Raw genomic sequence first — 27,190 nt, 5'->3', positions numbered from 1 at the left:
TTGTTTCTTCTTTATCAACTTTTCATTACTAAACATCGCTTAAGGATTAATTTGTATCTATCGTTTTAAATAATTGGAAATTTTCTTTTGCCTACACACAATGATACATACGTATAGATATTTTATTCAAAATGTCGGTCCCTGATTTCTTTTTTCTTCTTTTTTTATAGTTTTACTGTCTTATGATTGCTAAAAATCTGGGAACCAGTAACGTAAATAACTTTTTTATAACGCCCAACCATCTCTTGTTAAAGTCAAATATTATTTCAGCCAACGTTTTAGGGCAAATCTTCACACACACACACAAATATTACATCAAGTAACTTTAAAACAAGCCATAATGTCACTTTTCACACATTGATATCAACTCACGTAGCTCGCTAAAACAGCCCGTTATCTCTTCTTACTCACGAATATTGTATTAGATAACATTTGAACAGCTAATCATTTAACACAATGATAAATAATCTTTTTTTTAAAAAATAACCCATTATTTATTTCTATACTCACAAATATTATATCAAATAATTACAAAACAAGTAATTTTCTCTTCTTGTAAACGAGTGTTACAATAAATAACTCGATAAAAATATTTTTTCTCTTCCTACACAAATATAAATCACATACAAAATTCTAGAAACCTAATTTTTAAAAATACGTCAGTTAAAGATAAATCATAACTTTTTAACTTTCATGTGTAACATAAAAAACCCAACAACAACCAGTTATGTCTCTTAACGTACGTAAATTGCATCACATAATTCTATAACAACTATACATAAATAACCCATTATTAACCGAGTATCTCTCCTAGCTTCTCTGTATAATATCATACAAATCAAGCACAGTTTAGTACGTTTAGGTTGACATAATATTAAAGTAAACAGCTTTACCAATAATCTTCAGGATGTAAACAGTTATTCACCACGGACGTCCGATAATAATGGTATTTCTTTACGTGACCATCTGACGTCATAGTGTGACGTTGAAGGGTTCGATGTATTTCTCTTCTCAGGTAAGCAAACGATAAGTCCTTCTTAATCCCGTTCAGGTATCCAATGGAAGTTTTAGTTTAACCTACCTGTATATAAGACAAGTCACAAGTCAGGTTTTTATTTTTATCCTTCAAATCTTAACGTTTACGTTTTGTGACGCTATTACATGTAACAAAGTTGCTCTAACAACATATTTAGATCATGACAAACTTGTGATTTTCCACAATAACTCAGCAGTAAGTTTGAAGGTTTATAAAACTGTAAACCGGATTTCGATACCCGTGGTTGGCACACCACAGTTAGTCCATTGTACAACTTTGCACTCAACAACAACAACCAACTACCCAATCTACAGACACTTCGATAATTTAAGAAGACTTATATATATAACTAGGTATTAATTAATAAATCATTTGAGTAAAAATGCTAGTCTTACCTGTTTATTGCTCCGATTCAGTTCTAATCCTGCTAGTGATTTGCAATACACAGTAAAGGTTTTAGGTTTCACACATAAGATATTTTGTATAGAGAACACATCTATTCTGAATACAGCAAACAATATAGAAACTCATCGAGCTGTTTTGCAAGAAAATGGACACCCATCTTTGTTTTCATGTTTGGCTTCTCAAGCGCTTAGACAACGAGTGAATGTCCATGCTCCACCCTTGTGTGTATCTTTTGTTTTTATGTTTGTTATCATCTCTTCTTCCTGGGTGATTGCGGTTCGGTGGTTTCATACCTGTGTTATTAAAGCTAGTTATCACTGAACCTTGAAAGTATTGTCATGCACGGTCGACCTCGATATTTTATCTATCGTCTATCGAAGGTTAACTATTTAAAGTCTGGAAATATCTCTTTCGTTTGATAAATTTAGAATATTTTTTCTCTTTCTTTCGCGATTTCGCCCTAGTTGATGTCATTAAATGTATTTATAAGTGGCCTATTTAGGCCAAAGTACCGAAAGTGTGTTTAAGATTTTTTTTTCGTAAAGCTAGCATAGTGTTTAATTTTGAACTGGTAGACTGGAAGGAGGGCACCTACTTAAGACCATCCATCGCCAACACTTAGTCTACTATTGTCTGACCGAATAATGGAATTTGATCATTTTTGCTCTAGCCGTATCTAACGCATTATTCTTCAATAGTGCGGAGCGCGTTCTGTTCTTGGCAACGGGTTACGAATCATAAACACCTGGATTTAGAGCCCAAATAGACTTCTCACCAGAGGATTGGCAAGGCTCTTTAAGACGGTAAGATGCTAATATATATGAAACATTAAAAGACCAGATGACCTGTTAAAAAATAAAACACAATTGATTTTTCAATAACCAATTTATTTCATAATGTTTGAAAGATACTTTCACACAATGCATACATGAAACCACTGCCATCTTAATTTTGCGCCTAGAGAAAGATAATATATGTACCAGCTTTATTACGCTCCTGTCATTACATACTTTTCAGATATAAAACATTTGTAGTAACCTACTATAAATTTTAGAACAAATTAGGAGTGGAATTGTTATTTCTTCTGCACATTTTGTACTAATACGTATTTTCATGTCACATAAACTTCGTGATGGGCAGAGCACAGATAACCCATTGTGTAGCTTTGTGCTAAACTTCAAACAAACAAAAGTTTCTCCATTAAATAAATTATAAACCAGGTTTCGATACTCTTGGTGAGCAGAGCACAGATAGCTAATGTGGAGCTTTGTTCTTAATTCCAAATATCGTCAATTAATTAATCAAACGTATTAGGCCAATAACGTATGCTCGGATTTACCAGGTTATAAGTTGGGGAAAATCTATCTCAAACTAATCTCCGTAATAAACCACAAATAAAACAAAAAGTTTCAGTGTAGTTTTAGTAATTTCCTTTTAAGGGTTTTTTTTTTTCACCAGTGCCGAATATAGAATTAACAAAAGCTAAGAATAACTATACCACCATGTTGAAACAAAAAGACAATGAAGAGATAATTCAAGTCCCCCAATGGAACAGCGGTAAGTCTACGGATTTAAAACGCTAAAATTAAGGGTTCGATTCCCTCGTTGCACACAGCAGATAGCCTGATGTGGATTTGCTATAATAAAACACACACATACACACATATAATTCAAATATCATTTAACTGTTTCAAACGCAAAGCTGCACATTTGGTTATCTGTGTTGAACACATCACATAGATCGTGAGGACGAGAAAGCCCACTTGTAGAAAAAAATTATTCATTCAATAAACGGATGGTATAGGTAGAAAAAGCACTAATAGAGAAGCCAACAACGTTTCTACCTTCTTCGGTCATCGTCAGGTTCACAAAGAAAACGTTGTTTTCTCCTCCATTAGTGCTTTTTCTGTCCATATCAGCCGTTTTTGAATATATAATCACATAGATCGAGCCTCGAATGTTAGTGTTAGAAGCCATCGATATACTTGAAACATCAAATCATCATACTTCTGTTAGTAAAATGGATATTCTATAATATTATAACTATCTAGATATCTCATCATAAAGTAAACATTTTATACCTTATGATTTATATCAGATATACAAAATGTCTACACAAGAAATAAAATAACGATTTATTATTATGGCTTGTCCGTTTTGGTATTAAGTTCAATTTTAATGAATTTTAAAAGAAAAACGTTTGCTAATTTATCTTTTGTTAATCGTAAAGCTTCACAATATGTGTTTTGCCTACTACCACGGGTATTAAAATCTAATTTTTAGTGTCAAAGTCTTGCAGATCTGCCGCTGAGCCAATGAAAGTGGTCGTTATAGAAGAAACTCATGGCCTGAGTAATTTGCAATGACATCTGAAATATCATTCTATCATACATTTTTAGTTTATGATGTTAGAAACACACATAGGTTCGATAAGTATTGATACAAAATGGTAAAAACCCTTTAACCCCAGCGCTTTCGAAAGGTAGACCTTTCTTCTTCAGGGGAAATTTTGCGCTTTAGTCCTAGGGGTTTTATCATGTTATAGGTTTTTAGATTATATACTACAACGTGAGCTTAGCAGATAATATAATATAGTGAGTTGAAATACACGTCCCCAGTAGTACAGCGGTAAATTTGCATACTTACAATGCTAGAAGCTGGATTTCGATGCTCGTGGTGGGCAGAGTATAGATAGCTCATTGTATAGCTTTGTGCTTAACAACAATCAAAATGTATTTTATCTCTAGCAACTTAACTTATTGACGTTTTTGTCTGAGGTGACTTCCTTTTATTTTACATTTTTGTGTGAAATTAAAATTTGCCTTGTTTCTTAAGTATTAAAAGGGATTTCCAAATTATCTATAGTTTCAAAAGAGCATTAGCGGATTTTAGTTTAATTTCAAGTCGCAACTTTACGATTGAAAAAATTATATAACACTTTAGTTAAATAATTAGAATATGTTAACTGGTAGTTCGTGTGAATTTGTTACGTTATTCGACCAATAATAAATCGTTTCAACAATTCTTTCTTTACTAGCGGTATATGAGACTGAAAAATAACAGAAAATACAGAAAAATAAAATAGTAGTATATCGACCACTCACCTTGTGTGCCGCACACCGCTGCCAACAAGGCCTTTCATAAGATACTAGAACCTATCATGTCAGCTAGGCACGCAACTCACACAGAATATTTGTCGAAACGTTATTTATATCAGTCACTTATAAAGTATCAATTCCTATGATATATAACATCTGTTCATCTCTGATATTGAGACCTTCTCGGTAGTAGTTGTGCAACACACAAGGTGTGCAGTAGAAATATTATGTTATTCTTAGTGTACATCCAGTTTGTTCGTTTATTTAATCTTTTCGCAAAGCAACTCGAGGGCTATCTCTGTTAGCCATCCCTAATTTTAAAGTGACAGATTAGAAGGAAGACAGGTAGTCAACACCACACATCGCCAAATATTGAGCTACTCTTTTACAACGAACAATTGGATTGACCACCACATTAAAGCCACATTCTCGGTTTAATCCTGAAAAAACAATCCTTAACTAGAAACTTTAAGTGCTCTATAAGCTGTAAATTTATTTACTGGATGGGTAACAGTGGCTGCAACGTTTAGCTCTATGGCTTTTTGTGGCAATTCTACCAGCCGAATAACCGATTGTCTGTCGTTATGAATTAGCACTACAACAAAAAACACCTTACTGTTTGAGTAAGAGCAACTTACTTTCGAAAAACAAACAAACGTGTTTTGTGCGTCACTTGTATCTCCACAATAGATGACAACAATACACTACATTTGCACACATGACACGATACAAAATGTAAACTGCATATTTACTACCTTTTTCTTGGCATGCACGTATACAGTCCATTTTCTTAGGCTCATTCTGAGCAGTACTAAATCATTTTTTCACGTACAACTGGGATCATCTGTTGCAAAAGCAGATCTGGCTGGACATTTTCACAGTAGGTGAATGAATCCCTTAGATATCAATGTTTGAATTTAGGTCTGAAACAACTACCTTTATTTGATATGCAACACTGCCAAGACAAAGTGGAAGACGAGTCTCACCATTTACATCTAGCTTGCCCCGTTTGCCAAAACAAAGCTGGTGATAAATGGCTGAAAGGATGACTTTTTATAGAGTAACTAATACAGGAAGAAATTGACATAACATGTGAAAGCCCATTTGATGACTATTCAAATCCATCACTATGACGTCGTGTTCAAGACAGATGCACTTCCAAAAGATTAAACTGGTTGGAGTAATTGCAACCATACATCATCATCAACCTTCTTGCATCTATTTCAGTATTGGTTCAGAGCAAGTTTTGACTTCATCATTTTCTCATTAAGATCTTTGTTTAGAAAATGTCCTTCCCTGATTCAGATTACAATAGGAGAAAGACAAATGGAAAAAAGAAGCACATTCGAAATACGTTCTTTAATATCAACTCCTTCAATCACGCCGCAAAAAATGTTACTTTTTTTTGCTAATCTGTAGTACTTAAGAAACGTAGATATACCTATATTCCCAAGGTAGTTAAAACTATCTAAAATAACTCAAAAACAGGGTATATACTCCAGAGTATAATTTCAAACATAAACAGCAAAGAAAACAAAGTTGACAAGCAACATAACATATTCATTCACACTAAATAACTGGGTGTCTGATTTCTAATTTGCAATTTTATTATATTGGCTGCTGAAATGGGGAAATGTTTCCTACGTCTGCACGAAGCAGGAGCAAGATTTGATCAAGAGGAATGGAACAGCCGAACAGGCTTATGTGGATATTTCGCTTTTATAGTTAGGAGAAGTATCAGTGCGGTATCTCACAAGTAATTAAGGTACACAGGTTACGTACTTCAACTATTAATCTACAGATATACATAATACAAACCATTCCAGACTAGTTTGTACAGGTATCTGTGTCACCTGTTTCAGTAGGTTGCCTATGTAACAGGTCCATACAGAAACATGTACGTGCTAGACTTAAATTTCAGTATGTAATCTTTATTTGTATGAGAAAAACTAGCGCGTGTTTGCGAGCTTTCCATATTAAATTAAGATACTGTCTTCATTAACTACATGAAGAACACATGCATGATTATTTAGAAAAAAAAATTCTGAATATACCTGACTAAGCCTATATTGTGTACTAGTTAAATAAGGTTGAAATGTGTAGCTTTTTCAGCTATGACACCGTAACAAAGTTTAGTACTTACAAATACTTCTATAATATGACAAAATGTTTGGCTAAATTGTTAATTCAAAAGGTCTTGAAATCAATGAAAATGCTGCTTACAAATATTGTACGACAACCAGATTTTCGTCCTAAAACTGAAATCGTTTAGCCATTTCAGTTTTTGACATCAAAAAACTGAAGCCATGATTCCGTTATAAGATTACCGAAGTGAAGAGCTTATCTATTTTACACGTTAAATCATAATTTTCAACAATTAAACATACAGTTTAACTATACATACTTTACATGTTAAATTAGTATACTATCTTATACTAGTGAATACATTTAGTAAAATAATTTGATGAAGACACAATATATATGGTAATAAACTGTTGTTGTTAAGCGGAAAGCTAACGATGAAGGATTCTATTCGTTGATATAAAGTTTGAAATAGTAGGTTTATAAAATGAGTTCATATCTTTCATATAATTTCGTACGTGCCAGTATACTCTAAAATTATTGAAGCTAGTTATCGGCCCGGCATGGCCAAGCGTGCGACTCGTAATCTGAGGGTCGCGGGTTCGCATTCCGGTCGCGCCAAACATGCTCGCCCTTTCAGCCGTGGGGGCGTTATAATGTGACGGTCAATCCCACTATTCGTTGGTAAAAGAGTAGCCCAAGAGTTTGCGGTGGGTGGTGATGACTAGCTGCCTTCCCTCTAGTCTTACACTGCTAAATTAGGGACGGCTAGCACAGATAGCCCTCGAGTAGCTTTGTGCGAAATTCCAAAATAAACCAAATAAAGAAGCTAGTTATTTTAACTTACGTTTCACAGTTATATATCAACCACCCCTTTACAGAAAATATTTCCTCCAAATGCTTTGAACACGTCTGTTGATAGTCAGAATCGTTTATCTGTAATTTGTTTCATGTTTCAAAATTAAACGTTTCGACTCCGTTTTACACACTTAAGCGTTGGATTAACTATTCTAAAACTCATAGGTTCATAACAAAGGATGTCAAAGGCCTACTACTTTATAGAACAACATACGTTATCGTTATGTGATAAATTGTCACAAGAAGATTGATAAAAATTTAAAACACTATTATTTACCAGTCTATTGCCCATTTCCAACAAAAATAATGTTTAATATATCACTATTGAGATACCTTAAGACGTTTCACGCAAAACTACGCATAACGTGACTCTTCTTAACTGACAGATTTAATTATGTAAGATATCTAGGAAACGACTCACACTGTTAAATATCAGACTGACTTTGTCTAAAGCTAAAACAATATTGAAATGTGATCACCATTCTGAAGCAGGGAGTGCGTTTTTGCAGGAGCGCAACGCCTCCTAGATTTACAGGAATCTAGGCTAAAATCCTTTTGCCAGGTAGATTTGTCCCAAGTTAGTTTAATTTAAATGTTTTCTATTCTGTAACACTATCTAATGGTAAACGTAATTTTACAACAGTTTTTTCTATTCAGAAATGTAGCGTATTATAGAAACCAAATTGTTAGAACCATTTTGTAAATGTAAACTAATGTAGGGGTGGCAATGACAAAAGCAATGACAAAAAATAATATATGGATGATACAGCTGTATATAGATCATTCCTACATTATCTAAATATCAAATTTTAATATTACACTGTAAAATGCACGAGTACAAAATGGTTGCGAGGTCGGTCAACTCAATCGACCTCGTAGCGAGAATCTATATTGTTAACAGTCTGTAAAATCAATACATGTTTTGATTCAACTTGGTTTTCCGTGTAAGTAAGTCCTAGTATCTTAATTACACTACAATGATGCCTACCTTGACATGGCCATGATATTATGATACATAAAGTTCATACTAACTGTTAGTCTCGAATATATAACTTCCAACTGCAGTAGCATTAAAGTTAAGTGTGCATTTTACAGCGTAAATCCACCGGTAACCTAATGATTTGTGAAAAGTATATCAAACTGTACTGCATATTGTATTTGCACATTACCAGGCTAGCCCTTCGCTAGTACAGCGGTATGTCTACGGATTTACAACTCTAAAATAAGGGGTTCAATTCCGCTCGTTGGGCTCAGCAGATAGCACGATGTGGCTTTGCTATAAGAAAAACACACACTTATCAGGCTAAGAAGGATAAATCCATAACTTATAAATAAGATATAAAACTCTTGCGAAAATAATTTTGAGTTTATTTTTTTAGAAAAAACTTAACTATTAATTTATAACAGGAAACACGATATGAGCATGTTCAGTAGTATATGAAACTCATGCGTAAGAGTGATTTCTTACGAATATTTGGTATGTATAAAAAAGGAAATACGTACTTTGTATATTAGTAGGTTCCTATTTCATACGTGTGTAATAAATACACGAAACAATACTGTCAGGTTTATAACGCCGAATTATTTACATTAGTTGACTGTTGGTAATAAATTTCAACATTAAACAGACAGCACATAATCCACTTGTTTCAAAATAATATTTTCAAAACAAGTTAAATGTACGTACCAAATTCTTTCAGAGTATTTGTTATTATAGTTGTATAGAGAGCTTTAAATAATTTCCTCTATTTCATCAAACTCCACATAGGCGGATTCTAATACTTTAGAACATTCTTTAATAAGACAAATTATTTTCCTGTACTCTGTTATTACGATACAAGCTGTGAAACCTATAAATCGCCCATTATGGCGAAACTGACATGCAGTCTAACAGCACTCTAACTACACTTCCATTAACTTACTTGCACCACCTTGGTCGCCTATAAATATTTTTCCGGCTGATATCTATAACATTTTACAAACCACAAGAGATTATGATGTAACAATACTTAATAAAAGAATGAGAAAAAGTGGAAGAGTCTAGTGACATGATACAACAATATAACAATCATTGACTAGTGAACTACACAACGTATGATTTCTACACAGTTACATAAACAAATCTGCGATAAATTATCACTTCTAAAAATATTAAATTTAATAAGTACACTTTATTACTTTCTAAATTATAACTCTTGTATTAAATTTAAGTGAAGCACTCTTGTATATTTAACAAATAACATATAAATATCCCTTATTTATGTGCATGAACAATATCTGAAAATCTTAATTCAATATACTAGAAGCCATCTGAGTTTCATTGTTTATAAATCTGAGGACTTCGAGACGCTCAGCTGTTAACATCTAAACGAAGCATGAAGTAACCTTTTTTTTATGCCAGCAAAATACTGCAAGTCAGCATACAGCTGACCATGTTCTGCATATAATCTTGTCAGACTATCTATTGTACATAAAACACCATGTTGAAAATATGAATCGTGTATGGAGTCGTAGGTTATGTAGTTGTATCTCCTTCTGTAGATCTTGTTTCATCATGCTTAACTTTTCACTTTATCTTTCTTCAGACAGATAGTTTCAGCTGACATCTTGACTTCATCACGCTAATCAACGTCTGATAGCTGTGGCCGATAAATGTTGCACAAAATTTCATTTGTTTTTATTATAAATTTGTTTGCTCTTGCTACAGTGTTAGCGTGTTGTCCCTCAATGCTTTCAGATAAATTTTATGATATTTGGTTTACCTCCAAACCTGAACTAAATCAAATTAATTGGCTCGAAGATTTACAAGTGTGATATGATAAAAAATGGATATGAATGTGAGAGTAATTAAAATTATTTCATACCTCAGAAAAAATCTAGTATCCCTCTAATTTCTCTTTTTGTGGTAGGATCATGTGACTTTGAATACTTTAGTATGACCAGATACTTGATTAGATCTAGGAAGACAGCCTTGGAGTGGTCTGTAGATATTCTGAAAATAGCTGATAGTGCAATTTTGAATTTCCTTTCACTTTCTGGAAAACTGAAGTAATCTGTGGCATTTGGCAACATATTAAGTAATGATATTGCTCCAACACATGCTTTTCTTGAATCTAAAACAAATAAATTGAGTAAGTGTGCTTAGTACATGGATATCAACTGCATAAGAGGCCTTTGTCTGAAATCCACAGTACTGTCCATATGCAAATTGCTTCCCCATCAGTGTTGTTTGAAACACACTTCTTGACATCAATGACTTAATCTCCAAATACCAAAAAGAGCTTGCAGCCTTTTACTTACTTTCCCACCAAACATAAACAAGACTAACACAGCACACTAGTCAGTTGTAGTGACGTCTTGCGTGGAATCAAACTGTATCTAGAGCATAAAAGCATTTCTAACTTCATCTTAGATAGCGTTCTGTACCATATTCTTCATTAGAACAAAAATATTGTTGACTGTCATTTTACTCATGAATGTAATTTAAACATCTTTTCCAGTAGTTTCAGACTTTTTGTATTCCTTGGAGCTATCAATTACTGTATTCAAATACTTTGAGAGTAATATGTTCTACTAGCTCAAACGTTTTATCAGTTAGAAAAAAAAACCCATCACGATTTACTTAATCTGTTTTTAGCTTGTGTGAAGCTCCATCTCTGTATCCTCTAAATAATCCTGCTAACAGCAGTCATTCTATCAACAATTTTATGATTCTCCGGAACTCCATATTTTCATTTAGTAGGACAAAGAACAAGATGTTTCCATCTTTCATATTCATGACATACATTTCACAATTTCATATGTATTTATTAGATTCTACGCGATCCCCTACACGTTAATACATATGGTTTACACAGTTTTTGTAGTAATTTTAGCTGACAATTTTGATATTTTTGAAGGGAAAAACGTTATTTTCTCAGGTAGACCTATAACAAATAGGAATATCAGAGAATCTAAACTACCATTATTACCTCATTATTACAAAATTCTAATGATGCTTATATAATCAAAACTAAACTTTAGTGTAGTCTTTTACTCACAGATCCACTTTCCAATCATTTTTAATCATTATTCAAATGAGGACTTTGAATGGAAAATATTTATTCAATCTTTCTTGTTACTTTTGCAGACTCTTGCAACTTTTCCATTTTACAAGATTTCTGCTTTAGACATCCACTGACTTTTTTTCTTTTTTCCAGCATTTAAAACTGACAACAGTCTATTGACTTCAGTGATGTCGAGAAATATATATGCAAAAACGGCTCGTTTGGGTTGAGAAAATATTTTACGTAGAAGAGCGAACAACGTCTCGACCTTCTTCGGTTATCGTCAGGTTCACAAAGAAAGAAAGAGGTAACTGACCGGAAGCTGACCACATGTTTGGAAGGGGTTATGTAACTGAGTGTCGGAATGTAGAGGGCGGTGTTAGATGTTTGAATATATAATTTTATATTATTTATTTTATTATATTTAACATAGGTATAAAGGCGTTCCTTTATATTGGTTTATTTTGGGTTTAAGTTGTTGTATAAGTAAGGCTTCTTTAATTTTGCGTTTATTTATGTTTGTTTCTTTATTTAGTATTTGAGTGTTTTCTATGGTTATGTCGTATTTATTTGACTTGCAGTGTTCGAAAACGTGTGAAGGCGACTTTTTATGTTCTTTGAATCTGGTTTCCATTTTTCTACTTGTTTCTCCAATATAGAAGTCGTGGCAGTTATCACATTGTATTTTATAAATAATGTTGGTGTGGTGTTTGTCAGTGTAATTTTTACATAGTATAGACCTCAGTTTTGTGCCTGGTTTTTGAATAAATTTGGTATTAACTGGAATGTCATATTTTGTTACTAGTTTTTGCAAAATGTTTGTTATTTTTCTGCTGATGTCAGGAATATATGATATGCAGCAGTATATGGTTTCACGATTTTTTTGATTCGTGAGATATATTTACTTTTGTTGGTTGATTTTGCTTTCTGTCTATGTGTGTGCGTATAATGTTTTCTACGGTTTGTGGAGGAAACTTATTGATGTTGATGAAGTATTGTTTTATTTTGTCTAATTCGTCGTTAATTTTATCTGGGGAGCATAGTTTTATGGCTATGTTTATTTGGTTTCTTAGTATGTTGAATTTTTGTTTTGTTTCATGTGCTGAGTCCAAAGGAATGTATAGTCCAGTATCGGTGATTTTTCGGTGGATTTCTGTTTTAAATTGTGTATCGGTTCTTGTAATTTTGAGATTAAAAGATGATATTTGATTGCTTTCTTCCTGTTTACATGTTAAGTTAATGTTGGGATGTATAGAGTTAATGTGATTGAAAAAATTAAGTGTGTGTTCTGTAGATCTAAATTCCGCAACCGTGTCATCTACATATCTGTACCAGTATAGTGGTGGATGTAATGCTGTGTTAATTGCTTGTGTTTCAACTTGTGTCATAAAAATATTGGCTAGAACTGGTGATACTGGGTTGCCCAGGCTTAGGCCATTTGTTTGTATATAGTTGTAGTTGTTGAACATGAAGTTTGTCTTTGTCGTGGTGAATTCTATGAGGGTTGCTAATTGGTTGCTGGGAATGTCTATAGTTGGGTTAGGGTCTTGGATATAGAGTTCTAAAGCTATCTTGCAGGCTTCAGTGGTTGGAACTTCTGTAAAGAGAGATATAACATCGAAACTGGCCATTAAGGCTTTATGACAAAGTTGATTTAGATTAGACTTGAAATTAAAAGAGTCTTTGATGAATGAACTGGCTGATGTTACATATTTGAAGAATGCCCATGCTATGTATTTACCGAGATTGTAATTAAACGATTCATATGTGGACATTATTGGTCGTAATGGACAATCTGGTTTATGAGGTTTGGGGATGCCGTATATTTGTGGTGTGCGTGAGTCGGTTTTACGTAGGTAGGAATAAAGTGTTTGTGAAATTGTGTTGGCTTTGACTTCATACGTTGAAACAACAGGCCCATGACTTGCTAATACTATTCAATCATTCAATGATTTTTTTTTCAAATTTGTTTTCAAAACATAAATATATGAGGTCATAATCAGGATAGAAGTATGGTGCTCTCACTTATATGCATGCCTACACAACAAGCAGTAATGCAAGAAAGATCTTCACGAATATCTAGGCCTATACATAGAAAGTTACTGGGAATCCACGTCTACTGCATAAGCAAAATTCTAAAGATGAACTAGTTGTTTACATGTTATGTGTTTAGCTGTTTAAAACACTTCTTTCAAGAGACTATGAATCTATTTTCTATTTACTTGTAGCAAGTTCTGAAGGAAGAGGGTATAAATATTGGCTGAATATTATAAATATAAATGCATTCAGCGTTTATCAAAGTGTTCTACATCCGTTTGGTCACTTGAGATATATAAAATACATTAGTTCTAATTTGTGAACATGATTTTAAATATTTTAGTAAAAAAATATACAATTTGAGGAGACATCACTATTCGAGTTCTAGAAGGGGGACAACGGAATTTTGCACAGGTGTGAAGAAGTCCAATCCGCCATTGGTTCGAGATGTAAAATACATTAAATCCTAAAATGTCTCAGAATATTTAAAGAGTACGTCAACTTTTCACTATAAAAATTAGTTGTCCGCAAAAACGTTCATTACACATGATGATGAGAAACCCACTTGAAGTAAAAGTGTATTTTAAAGACATTTGGTATCGGAATTAAAACTTTAATTAAAATAAAATACAGAACAACGTTTTGACCTGTTTAGGTCATCTTCAGAGACGTTGTCTCTACGTTATTTTAATTAAAGTTTTAATACCCATACCAACCGTCTTGAGAATACATTAATTCCCCATGGTCATGCCTCCATTTTTTACATTTTCCTGTAATCCGTGAGAGGGTAATTGAATCTATGTTTGTTTGTTTGTTTTTTAGCGGAAATGACGCTAGAGAAGTTGAACTGCTAATAATCTTTGTGAGTGGCTCTGGGTGACAAATGAGCAATACTGTAAATAAACGTGTACCTGTAGTTCAAAACATTGCGCTGCTATAAATTTTGAGGTATTTAATAGTTCCAAATTGTATATATATTTTTATTGTACTGATTAGAAACTTTTAATTTTAATGCGATACCCCAAACTTGAAATTCAGTTTCTTCACATTTTTTTTCTTTCTGATTTGGTTAGTTAAGATTTAAAGTAATACATTAAAATCGGATTAAGTGTTACTATAACAGTGGCGTATTTAGGTAGGGACTCAGACCCAGGGCCCATGTTCTTAATGGGGATCCACTGATAATTTTATTTTATATTAAATTACATGGGATGTATGGCCTGCAAAAACTATTAGTCCCTAGCTCCATACAACCTTAAATACGTCATTGACTAATAGTGTACGTTAATACCATTTACTATCTCTCGTACACTGTGGTAATTAGTGTTACAAAACAGTTTTTAAATCGTGACCGACATGTGTCTGTGACTGTATAGTACTTTCTAGCTTATAGTTATAACCTACTCCATGTAATATCAATAATAATTGAATTAAAATTAGCATAGTGAATTAGTGGCAACTTAATCATGTACTTGATATAAGTGTATGTGACCAGTGTAATATGGCATACTAAAAATTATATTTGGTAGAGTATTCAAAATACTAATCGTATGTAAATTATAGCCTGATAAATTTTCTGTATTAATTAATTTTGCAGAAATAACTTAACATGAATCCCTCAAAATGTGAAGTTATTGCTAGTAATGCTAATATAGTAATAGTACCAGCAAAAATTGTACTAATGACAGTAATATACAATAAATATAATGTAAGTTCAGAGTGGCATTACTGAAAATGTATGACAAGGTAACCACTAATAATCACATTCAAAAGTTTTTAAGATAATTAAACTTTAAAGTTCATTTAATTTTTTTGTAACTAATGCAGTAAATACTCCTTATAACTTTAATATATCTTAAAATATGCACCATTTAACTCCCCCATTTAATACTTTTAATCTTATTTAATCAGTAACAAATAAGATGATCATTAAACCATTAAAAATGACATTGTTGCCTGTAAAGCACATTTTAAAACTTAAATCAAGATACAGTGTCATGTGTTGCATATTAATACTCCTGTGTTTGAATAGTGTGTACTTATATATACAGATAGTAAAGTTGTTAAAGATAAAATCCAATTAAATTGGATAACATAACTAATGTTATGTGTTATGTCACACACAAATTAAGTATTTTTAATTTAAAATACTTTTAAATGGCAATTTCATTTAAATACAAAATTATTAGCCTAATATTAATAACCTTTCAAGTTGCTCTGGGGCCTATTAGGCCCCACTTTTTGTAGGAGTGTTAATGAAAGTACACTTCTTTTCAGTATCAAAGATGTGTTTCATTGTGTTACGGTTAGTAGAAATTTATGAACTATTTTATAAACTAACACCACTACTTCACTGTGTCTGAATTAGTAGTAAGTAGGTCTAATATAAGTTAAGTCTATTTGGCTCTTAATAAGTTGTCACAGTTTGTCAGGTAAGTGCACTGAAACCAGTTTTCAACTTATGAGTTGATCTATATACTAATGATTAGAAGTTTTCCTGAATGTGCCTAACAAATAAATATATTTGTTGTTGATGTGTTATGTGTTATGATTCTTGTTGAGTGGGTTCCAACTTTAACTGACTAAGTCTTCAGTTTGTACATCTGGTAAAGGTATTTGTTTTGGAAAAATGTGGTTTTATACGTTAAAACACTTAAGGTGCTAACAATACTTGTATATATATGTACATATATATACATAAACATTCACACACACACTAAATTAGATTTAAAAAAACTTCCCAATTAATGAGTTTTACATTCATATAAAACATTGGTTCTGAATCACAAGTCTGTGGATTAGTACTGATATACAAGACAATCTTAGCCAGAACACAAGATGGTTGAAGAAAAAGGTGTTTTGGAATATAGCTATTAAAGTATATTGTTCTACAGGGTAAGTTAAAAGTCTTTAAAAATTCATATATGAAGTTGTCTGTGAAATTTGGGGATTACAGCTAGCTAGTCCTCAGTTGGAAGAAGGTTGGGAACTACTGTTGTAAATCATGTTGTGATAAACAAGTAGAACAATTAAAGGCATTACTATTGTTAGATAGTACTTACATCTCCTCACCATAATTTAAAATAGCTAAATAATTTTTCAAAATACTTTTTCTATTATTTTGTCTGTCAGAAATTGTACTTCTGGAGTAAAAAGGTATAAAAAATTAAACTTCATGATCATAATTTATGTACCGAACTAGTACCCAGTTGTTTTAAACTTTGTGAGGAATCAAATCCTAATTTAAAAGAAATTTAAAATAGCTGTTCACCTTTGACTGAAATTATTTTCTATCTCTTGTTTACAAGTTTTATATGATTCTTATGTGCTCAGTTCAATTGAGTTGTATTTCCTTAAGTTTGTTAGTGTGGAGAAACTTAGCAAATCTTGTATTAGACTAGTGAAAAGGTAATTATTTATAACTTCTGATGAAAAGGACACTTGATATTTAGATCAAAACTAAAGCAACTGAAAGAGCTACATAAGTTAATGAAAACAATTTTGTATGATAAACTGACTTGAAATGATTACATATTAGCATATCGGGAACTAAAACATAGATTAGGGATAGGAGTCATTTGTTTAGTACTCCTGTTTTTAACAATATTTTCATGCATAATCCTATTAATGTCACAAGGTTAAGCCTTATTAGGAGATTTAAATTAGTTTTAAATCTGTACATAAAACAGAATAGTAACTTTTTATGTTTTATTTACATTTTGATCAAATTGTATATTGACTTTGGTTTTTACTCCTCTTTTCCAACATTGCTATAACCAATAATTGCTATACAGTATTAATTATTTATGTCTGTATTTAATTGAGTGTGATTTTTCTTATTTTTATGTAGAATATTACATATGTTTATTTTTAACTATCTTAATATTATATCAGGTCATCCCATAAGTAATGTCATTTGTAACACTAAGATTCAAATGGAGAAAAAAGAACTAAAATAACAATTTTGACAAATTACGTATTTTCCATCACCTTCAATAACAGTCTGCCAAAGTCTCAAAACATTTTCAATATCACACTGATACAAATCAAATGGTTTTGAGAGAAAAAAGGTATAAAGGCTATTTTTTAACTCATACATAGAAGTAAACTGTTTTTCATTCATATGATGTTGCAAGCTTCTGAAAAGATAGTAATCTGAAGGAGCAAGATCAGGAAAATAAGGGGAATGGGGAAATTTCTCCCAGCCAAGCTCCTCAATTTTTCTGCAAGTGATCCTAGAGGTGTGAGGACATGCATTGTTGTAGTGGAAAACAACTCCTTTCTGATTCACCAAAGCAGATCTCTTTTCTTTTTTTTTTTTCTCTTTTAGTGTAGTGTTCAGTTGGTCCAATTGCTAACAGCATCTCTCAGCAGTATATTACATCACCTTTATCTCACCAAACACTAAGCAAAACCTTCCTGGCAGGTTTGCTTTTAGCTGTGGTGTAGCAGGTACTCCTGTACTAACCCACTACTGGTAAAACTTAACATTTTGATAGAGTACCCATTTTTCATCTCCAGTCACTAGATGTTTTAAAAAAAATATTGAAGTTCATGAGAGTGAAGAGATGTGCATATGTCTACTCCTCCTCTCAGATTATCAGCTGACAATTCATGTGGTACCCACTTTCCCAACTTTGAAACTCTACCAAGTTGTTGCAAATGCCGATAGACAGTGGAAGGAGATGAATTGAGTTTCTGAACTAATTCTTCAACAGTTACAGCACAATCTTCCTCAAGTGTTGCTAGAAGCAGGTCATTATCAAACTCATAATGGTGCCCAGTGTGAGCTGCATCTGTCAAACTGCCGTCACGAGTTTTAAACTTATTGAACCATCTTTGACACTTCATCACTTTCAGAATGTCACTGCCATAGATCTTTAGAATGCTTTGTATAGCTTCAGTTGCATGTTTCCCTTTTCTGGGCTTGTAAAATATTATATGCCTTATGTGCTCCTCTGAGACCTCCATGATAATTGGGGCTTCTAAAATAAATAAAACAAAAAGGAGTAAAGAAACAAGGTGGCTATCAAGTCATCCCATATAACTTACATAACTTTGAAAATAACTTCATTTAGCCAAGAAATATGCAATTAAACTTATCCTATCCAAAAAAATATCATCACTTATGAGATGACCTGATAATAAGAGGTAATTGCACAAGTCACTAAATATTCCTCATTTGGAATACTGTGTACAGTTTTGGTCAACTTATCTTCACTTATTGAATATGGTTAAAAGTATATCTATGAGAATTATTCCAGAGATGGAAAGGTTAAAATTACTTAGTATATTTCCTATTGAGAAAAGATAGGTAAGAGAATATTTTTAGTGGATTTTACAAGATTATATAAAGGACTGATAGGATAAAAGCCTCTGATTTCTGTGTTCTGTATTGTGAAGATAACAGTACAAGACAAAACAAGTTTAAAAGTTGAAAAATACTACTAGTCTTCAGTTTTAAGATAGTTATTTTCCTAACAGGGTAACTATCTCATAAATAGGTTTAAAGAGGAGACAATGACATTTCTAAAAAAATAAAGATATGATTTAAATTTTTATTTTATTGAGGGTGGACATGCAAGGGGCTACCTTGTAGAACCAAATGGTCACTTTGTATCTATATGTCATGTTATACACACAAGAAAGAGCAGTTTCTCACAATACTTCCCCATTGGTATGCTGCATTGTAAAATTAGTAGGAATACTGATTATTCCCCCAAAAATCTATATATTAAAATATGTTATGGTTCCTGTGTACTCCCAAGTTTTGATAATATTCTTTAATTCAGTAATACTGTATATTTTCCTCTCATTAAATGGTTTTATGTCAAGTCACTAAAATGAATTCTGGTTGACAATAAAATAGTCTTCATCCTAAATTTCAGCATTTATAAAATGTGTGTTTATATGCATATATATGCATGACAGGACAGTATTTTTTATACTTATAAAGAATTAATAGAGGTCCACAATACCATGTTCCAGAGTGAAGAATATATGGAAATATAATAAAAGTAATTTTGCCATATGCATGCTTATTCTTCAGAATGCAAGGTATTATGGGAAAATTTTAAAGTTTATATATATTTTTTGTATCAAATTCTTTGTTTAAAGGTATGTTCTTTTATCTGGAAGCCTAGATTGTAGCTGTAGAAGATTTGGAAAAATCACAAAATACTTAACATTGCATCTGCTTGTTAAAAGAATGTATCATTAAATATACATTTTCAAAATTAGTGTCAAGAATAAAACTATTATTGTTTGTTTTTTATCTCCTAAAGTATGAGCAAGGGTTAGATAATTTACATGAGAATAATCACTGTAAATTATTATAACCACAACTACATTTTTTTTGGCTCAAAATAAATTTAAAATAAGATTATATTCTATCATTACATATCTCAGAAAGATAGCTTAGAATAAATTTTCTTTTACTGTATTTTAACATACACATGAATGCAGAGGAACAATGTACATGGGAAATGCATCCTCTCACTTTTTCAACTATGAGGCAATGTCTCTCTCACATTGCAGAAGTACTTAAACATATTTTCTCAGTAATTTATCATACAATAACTTATCACTAGGGCAGTCTCCATTAGAACCTCACACACATCATTGCCAATCACTTTTGTAACACATGTATGTAAGTTTTTTGTTTTTTTTTATTTTGGATAGAATAAGACTCGTGCATCAGATAAGAAATCCCCTCCACACCTTTTAAAACCAAAGTTACTTGATTGTATAGGTGTATATAGTATCAGTCACTTAGTTTCCAAACGTATCTTCTTCTTTCTCCAAATTTATTAGGTTGTTATACCTATTACAGTCAATACTTGTATGAATGGGACATACCTGTAGGTAAACTTGGAAAATGTGGTTAATAGATACGATCAGCCCTTTGTAACTCAACTGAAGTGTAAAAAGAGACGTAATAGATTATCATGTAATTATGAAATTTTATTACTGCAGTATATGTGTTTACAGGGTGGTATAAAAATTCAGAGAAATGCATTACATGAATCCAACATATATGCTTGTTTAAGTTGAGATAAAAACTGCAAAACCTGTTCAGCTTGCATGCCCAAAATAATGTTGTAAAATAAAAGCATGTTACAGGTTGCTAAGTATACATGCTGCTGTGTCATCTACTTTAGTTTTGTTTTGATGTGTCATTGGTTCGTGTATATGCTCTTAAGTAGCAGAACCTATTGTTTCTTAGCATCTTAATAACAAAATAATGTATATTAATGTCTCATTTGACTATAACTTTATTTTGTAGTTATATAAATAAACATATACATATATTGTATCAAACTTAGCTACTACCGTGTTTCTCCGATAATAAGACCTACCCATAAAATAAGACCTAGTGTGATTTTTGGGGATAGTTTTAATATAAGCCCTACCCTTAAAATAAGCCCTAGTTAAGAGTGGCAGGAAGAGGAAAGAAATAAAAAAAATTAATTTATTAATTAGTTTAATAATTAGTTAATTAGTTTGTTTAAGTATTAATCAGTTAGTTTAATAGTTTATTTTAAATGGTTAGTTTAATAGTTTTACTTTGTAACTTCATTTTTTTAATATATCAAAATAAGACATCCCCCGAAAATAAGCCCTAGTGTCATATTTTGGAGTGAAAATTAATATAAGCCCTGTCTTATTTTCGGAGAAACACAGTATTAATAACTGTCGTATAAAATCATTATCAGAATCCAACAGATGGATTATAAAGTGAAAATTGTAGTTCCTTATCAGGGATCAACTAAAAAGAAAAGTTAATTTTCAAAACTGCTGATACAAGTTAACCAACCTATACCTATTAGTCTTGTAATTATTTTTAAAAGGCTACATGAATGAATATGATTATTCCATGCGTATTCAAAGTTTTATGGGGATATGTCACAGATCAGACAAACAATCTGGGGAATCATGATTTCTGATAAAGATATTAGTTCTTCTTGAAAGCATGTTTTCAAAATATTGTGTTATTTACTTTTACTGTTCAATTTCAGGAAACAGGTTTAAAATCTTCACCATTTTAAACACCTGAATATTTATATCATGATGCTTAAGCATGATGAAAAAAAAAACTATATATTTGTAACATAGTGGTTAACATATTTGACTGTGAGTATGTAATAAGTAATAGTCAATGAATCCTGTTATTTGGTTCAAAGTATTCACAAACTTTGTGGCAGTGTCTGCTATTGGCTGGCTAACTTCTCTCCAGTCAGTAGCATAAAATTAGAGAAATCAATACCAGACCCTTAGAGGTTTATAACCTGACCATTTAGACTAGATCTAAATACTAAAAACAAACACAAAGTTAGTGAAGTTATCACACAGTAAACAAAAAAAAAAAATTTAAAACTGCTGGAGCAACATTTCAATCTGTAAAAAGACTGGAATCCTTCCATAAAAAACAAACTGAAGGAACAGGAACACTTGAGAGACTCTTCATGAAAAGGGGCACATAAATACTAAGGTGACAAAAAATGTATCCAAGACAGCAACAGCAAGCTGTAATCCAGAAAAACTAAATTAAAAACTTCATATTTGGCATACACTGTGTTATCAAAACCAAATATAAGCAATTTGATCTCTAAACTATTAGACACATGAGAAATACAAATAGAACATTATAAGATTTTTTTTTTTGTCCAGTGTAGAATGAAAGATAATTTTTGGTAATGCATTTTGACAGTTTTATTTGTGATTTCATATATCTTGTTTCAAAAAAATGAATTTTTGGCACTCCACAAAATAACTTTGTGTAAGGCAAAATTCAGAACATGAAGAAAGATTTTGTGTTTAATTTGTATTCCTGTGTAAACAGTTATTCATATTTCTGTCATTTGTCATAATTGTTGTGTATTTGATTTTTATGTTGATGGTTTTTGTAATTTTTTATGTTTATTATTTTCAGTATTTAGATGTACCATTATTTATCATTTTATATATATAGATGTGCCATTGTTTATCATTTTCAGTATTTAGGTGTACCATTATTTATGATTTTCAGTATTTAGGTATACCATTATTTATCATTTTCTATATTTAGACATACCATTATCACTCAAGTTGAAAAATTCTTTAAAGTAAAAAGATAATAAAAATTCTTAATCTAATTCATTCTTTTGACACTAAAAGTTCAGTGATAACTGTAATGTCTTATAATTCTAGAAATCAAGGTTCAATAGCCTTGGTGGGCACAGCATAAGTAGCCCTTTGACTAAACTTGCTCTTAACAACAGAATAAACATTTAGAATTTCAAAGGGTTTTATGAGCAGTCATAGCTAAAGGTTTGACCAGACTCATTGCACTAGAAAACTGAGATCACCACCATATGCAGCTGATGTTGAGAATTTGAATATTAGTAATAATAAGTTAAGAAACTTAAATGCTGGTTTATACTAAGGTGTATTATATTTCTCTGAAGGTTATCTAAATATGGAACCATTTTGTCAGAGAATGTAGTTTAACTTCTCAACAGAACCTGTTGATTACGTGTTTATTATATTTAAACTTAAATCCATGATTTAAACTTGTGGTTAGCATGTCAGACCTAAAACTCCATCAGTTGTGTCTTATTCCTATGCACCAAAATATTGTGCTTCCCAGTTTTGCTGTATATGTTCATGGGGTTATGGTCAAACTCCACTATTTGGTCAGACAAGGGCAGCCTAAGGATTGGGAGTGAGTGGTTGTTGACTTGCAACCTTCCATCTTGCCTTTCAGTTCAAAATTATGTATAAGTAGTGCAGATAGCCAGTGAGTGGTTTTGCATGAATGTTCACAACAATCGATTACCGAAGAAGGTCGAAACGTGGTTCGTTCCTCTACATAGAATTTTCTCAACTCATACCAGCCGTTTTTATATATATATTTTTCTCTACAAGTGGGTTTTCTCGTCATCACAGAGTGTAAACATTATCTAACAACTCCAAATTATTATAGAAACTATACTGCACATTTGAAAAGATCACAACAAATTCGTGAGATCTAACTTTGGCATCACTTCGCACGCCAATCTTAGCTCCACCCAATTCACGTCTGCAAGTCGTGTTCTATTTTTGGGTTGGTTTAATTACCGATGTTACCAAGTGTCCGAATAGTAGACGCACCTCTTTTTAATGCTTAACATTTTCTTAATACCTACACGAATCAGAGATGAAGAAAATAACTGATTACATAAACCAATCCCCTACCCTCAAGAATGTCATAGCTTATGGTTTGTAGTTACTGAATTTCTTTTATTTCTACACGTTTCATATCTTTTCCATCGACCGGTTTCAGGTTTTACTCCATGTAAGGTGATTTTCTTTAAGTACGTACTAGCGATACAGTTAAAATACTTTCAAAAATTCAAGTTATTAAGACTATCAAAGCCGAAAAGTTGTCATGTTAGGCTGTGAATTTAAGGGTCGGGATTCAAATTGTAATGCCACCGAACGAACGTTGTTGTTGTTTTTTTTTTTTTCAGCCAATCCGTTGTTCGATTCAAACAGCTGTACAAAATACTTGTGGCAGTAAGCACTTCTGGGTGGTCAGTAGCTCAACTTTAGGAATGGCTATATCTAAATATTAGAAATTCTTGCCTTACCTGACTTTTTAATCGAGGTGTGTATCGAGTTCTTTACAATAAGAAGTAGAATGTTTTTACCATAAGAAGAAAATTTGTTATTTTCTTAAAATATTCACATCCGTATCTATGTATGTGGCATACTTTCTAATTAATCATTTCTCGTTGTTGTTTTTTCTATTACAGTGAACACAGTATTTACTTACTTTTTGACAGTGAGAGAGTGAAGGTGAGTAAACAAGTTTTGGAAGTCAGAGTTCAGTACGAACCAGAGGTTTGTATTTAATGTCCTTGAACGTCTGTGACTTCGTTAAGTCGAATTAGTGATTTTTATTATTTTTACATTGGAGTTAATAGTAATCCAATAGAATAAACGTGGATGTTTGTAGTTTCAAAATGAATGCGTTTTTTTCGTTTTGGAATATCAAATGACGTCGCCTACATAAATAAGGAATAAATTCATAAACTGTACATAAAAACAATATTAAACTGCTGTTACAGTTGAATATATAACTCATTATATTTTTTCATTTCCATTTTACAGAGAATCTGAGAAGGAAGGTTGAGTAAGGCATGGTTAACCAATATTATTTTCTTCCGGCCGGTTTCTCTGATTGACAACTTTGTCAAAATCCAGGTTTCATGAGTTAATTATACTACTACTAAGACGACTTTGACCTTAAAAATGATGGAAGTTCTGATCAAGAAATTAATTTCACTTTAAGCTATATTCAAGTTCATGTTCTGGCAGGACATTCCAGAATTACAGATTAGGAGACATGTATCATTATAAAAAAGAGGAGGAATCTCAGGATCTCCAGTTTATTTCTGGCATAATAGCCATTTTCTGTGTAACGGATTTACCTTATACTTTTGTTTTCAGTATTTTTTTTTCGTATGATGTGTATTGTGCAAGCCACGCCTGTTCTCTGAATTCGTAGAATATTCTTGAGAGTAAGAATCGACATATGTTGTACGAAAACACTGAAGTGTTTTCAAACATTGTTAAAATTTCGAGAAATTCGCGTGATTCGTACAAAAGCTGCTAGCCGAGAGTCTGTAAGACAAGAATATTGATGGTCAGCTACAGTTAGTGTGTTATAAGCCACGGAGGATGTAATTGTGATTAACACTTTTACAAAGCTAAAATCAGGGGCTCGATTCCCCTCGGTGGGCTCAGCAGATAGCCCATGTGGCTTTGCTATAAGAAAACGCACAGATTAACACTTATTAATTGGAAGACTACAGAATTTGATCAGGAACATTACAAACCGTTCAACTTCAGTGAATTAACTTCGGAGGCTCGACGTTAATATTTCTAAGAGGGCGTTAGATATTGTCGCTTCCGAAAACTTAGGGGTGTTTCAAGAAGTGCGCAGGCGTATTATCAAAGAATTAATTTCCTCTCCGTGAACGTCGATAAAAGATTCAGTTCCAGACCGGATATAAGACTCAGTACTGGTTGTAAGTGTGTAAAACTCTTGTATATAAACCTTCATTTGTAATAACAATCAGTAATAACCTTTATTATAAATTATATTGTTGTTTGTATATTAAAATATATTTTTGTAAAGAAAGGAGATTGTTTGTATCAATCTTGTTGATAAATACCATAAATTTGATACAAATTAGCATTTAATTAACTTCTAAATCCAAACCCAAATTTTCGATTATTTGAAATGGTAACACATAATGTAATAAATCTGAGACTCGTCCGAAATACATTATGATACGTAACAACTAAAATATAGACCAACATGCTCTAGACGTTAAGAACAATTATTTATAGATGCCTTTTGTGTAGTTGTCAATTTAGTATACATACCAGTCACTAAAACTTTGCAAAATTACATGAAGAAGGTACAACTTGTAACTTATGAAAGGGTTACAGCTATAATTCTTGCATTTCACAATATTACTTTTACCACTGAGTTACAAGTACGTTTGTGTGTGTATACGTCCACGAATAACTTACACAGACAGCTGCTTAAGAAGTTAGTATGGTTATGATATAAATATGCAATATATAGTCATGATGTTCGAAAAACACGTAGGTTCAAGAAGTCTTGAAAAAAGTGAAGTAGCAACCCTATAACTTGTTGAGCGCTTTCGAAAGGTGGACCTTTCTTTTTCAGGGACAAACAGAGTAGTAATGTCCCTGAAGAAGAAAGGTCCATCTTTCGAAAGCGCTTGGGTTATAGGGTTTCTATTTCATTTTTTATGTAATTTATATGTATATATATTCCAGTCAGGGAATAACGTATATATTTGGAGTAGACACATTCATCTGATCCGATGTAGCCCAGCGGTTAACATACCAGGACAAATGTATACGAGAATTCGATAGTTCACGTCATAGTGCCACAAAACGCGCTTTGTTCTCTAGTTCGTTGTGCAGTTTACTGGTTGCCATCTCTTTATTTGTAAATTTCAAAATTACAGATAGTTGTAGTTTCAAACTTTCATGCACTTAACCTTCATATAGTTTTGCGAGAAAACTCTGAAACAAAACAACTCCCAGTGTGAGCTGAAAAATCTATTAAATTCTCACCTACCGTAAAATAGTAAAAGTATGACAATTTTAGTTAAGTATGATGATAGTTCGGTGCCTAAGATAGCATGAAAGAAAATCATAAGTGTATAATCAATTGTTGATTACATTTACTCAAGCCAGGAATAAAATATGGCGTATATTTTTTAAAAAATAGATCGATCGAGTGATTATTTTTATTTATTTTTTAAATGTTTTGTTTTTTCTCAATCATTTATTTTTAATATCTATAGTGTTAAACTATCATACTTGTTTTTGGGTTTGGTTAATAAAAAGCGTGAAAACAAATTTACAGAACGTTCGACAATATGTTTGTTTTTAGTAAACAATCAAGCTTCTCGGAACCCGTCTCATTTCCAGGAAGTAAAGGCGATTAAATGTTTTTTTTTTAATATTATTATTGGATAATGATGGAAACTGCTAAAAAAATGTCGGAACAGCGCGAGAGGTATATGCATTTCTGATTTCAGTGATGTATTTTAGTCTTC

General features: G+C 32.1%; 3 protein-coding genes across 14 annotated transcripts in view; 1 reads left to right on the top strand and 2 right to left on the bottom strand.

Annotated features, from left to right (window-relative positions):
* Positions 1–4,618, bottom strand: part of LOC143235063 (prolyl 4-hydroxylase subunit alpha-1-like) — a 29,264-nt gene extending 24,646 nt beyond the window's left edge. For 3 of the 4 annotated variants that reach the window (XM_076472838.1, XM_076472837.1, XM_076472835.1), the window contains exons 1-2: positions 1,432–1,690; positions 894–1,081 (exon numbers count right to left, since the gene is read on the bottom strand). The gene's annotated coding sequence lies outside the window, so the exon portion shown is untranslated. Of the gene's footprint in view, positions 1–893; positions 1,082–1,431; positions 1,691–4,545 lie in introns of those variants that run through there. The other variant, XM_076472836.1, reaches the window with a different exon arrangement.
* Positions 4,619–14,392: 9,774 nt separating this feature from the next.
* LOC143235060 (uncharacterized) overlaps positions 14,393–27,190 on the top strand; it is a 58,064-nt gene continuing 45,266 nt past the window's right edge. For 2 of the 9 annotated variants that reach the window (XM_076472825.1, XM_076472831.1), the window contains exon 1: positions 22,597–25,615. The gene's annotated coding sequence lies outside the window, so the exon portion shown is untranslated. Of the gene's footprint in view, positions 14,511–22,596; positions 25,616–27,190 lie in introns of those variants that run through there. The other 7 variants (XM_076472828.1, XM_076472830.1, XM_076472832.1 and 4 more) reach the window with 7 other exon arrangements.
* LOC143234959 (histone-lysine N-methyltransferase SETMAR-like) lies at positions 18,096–18,533 on the bottom strand. Its single transcript, XM_076472654.1, has one exon. The coding sequence runs from the start codon at positions 18,531–18,533 to the stop codon at positions 18,096–18,098; it is 438 nt and encodes a 145-aa protein (XP_076328769.1).

This window comes from Tachypleus tridentatus, chromosome 12 (genome assembly GCF_004210375.1).
Source record: "Tachypleus tridentatus isolate NWPU-2018 chromosome 12, ASM421037v1, whole genome shotgun sequence".
Taxonomy (NCBI): domain Eukaryota; kingdom Metazoa; phylum Arthropoda; class Merostomata; order Xiphosura; family Limulidae; genus Tachypleus; species Tachypleus tridentatus.
Note: the sequence above shows the minus strand (reverse complement) of the source record. Positions and strands in the feature narration are given on the sequence as shown.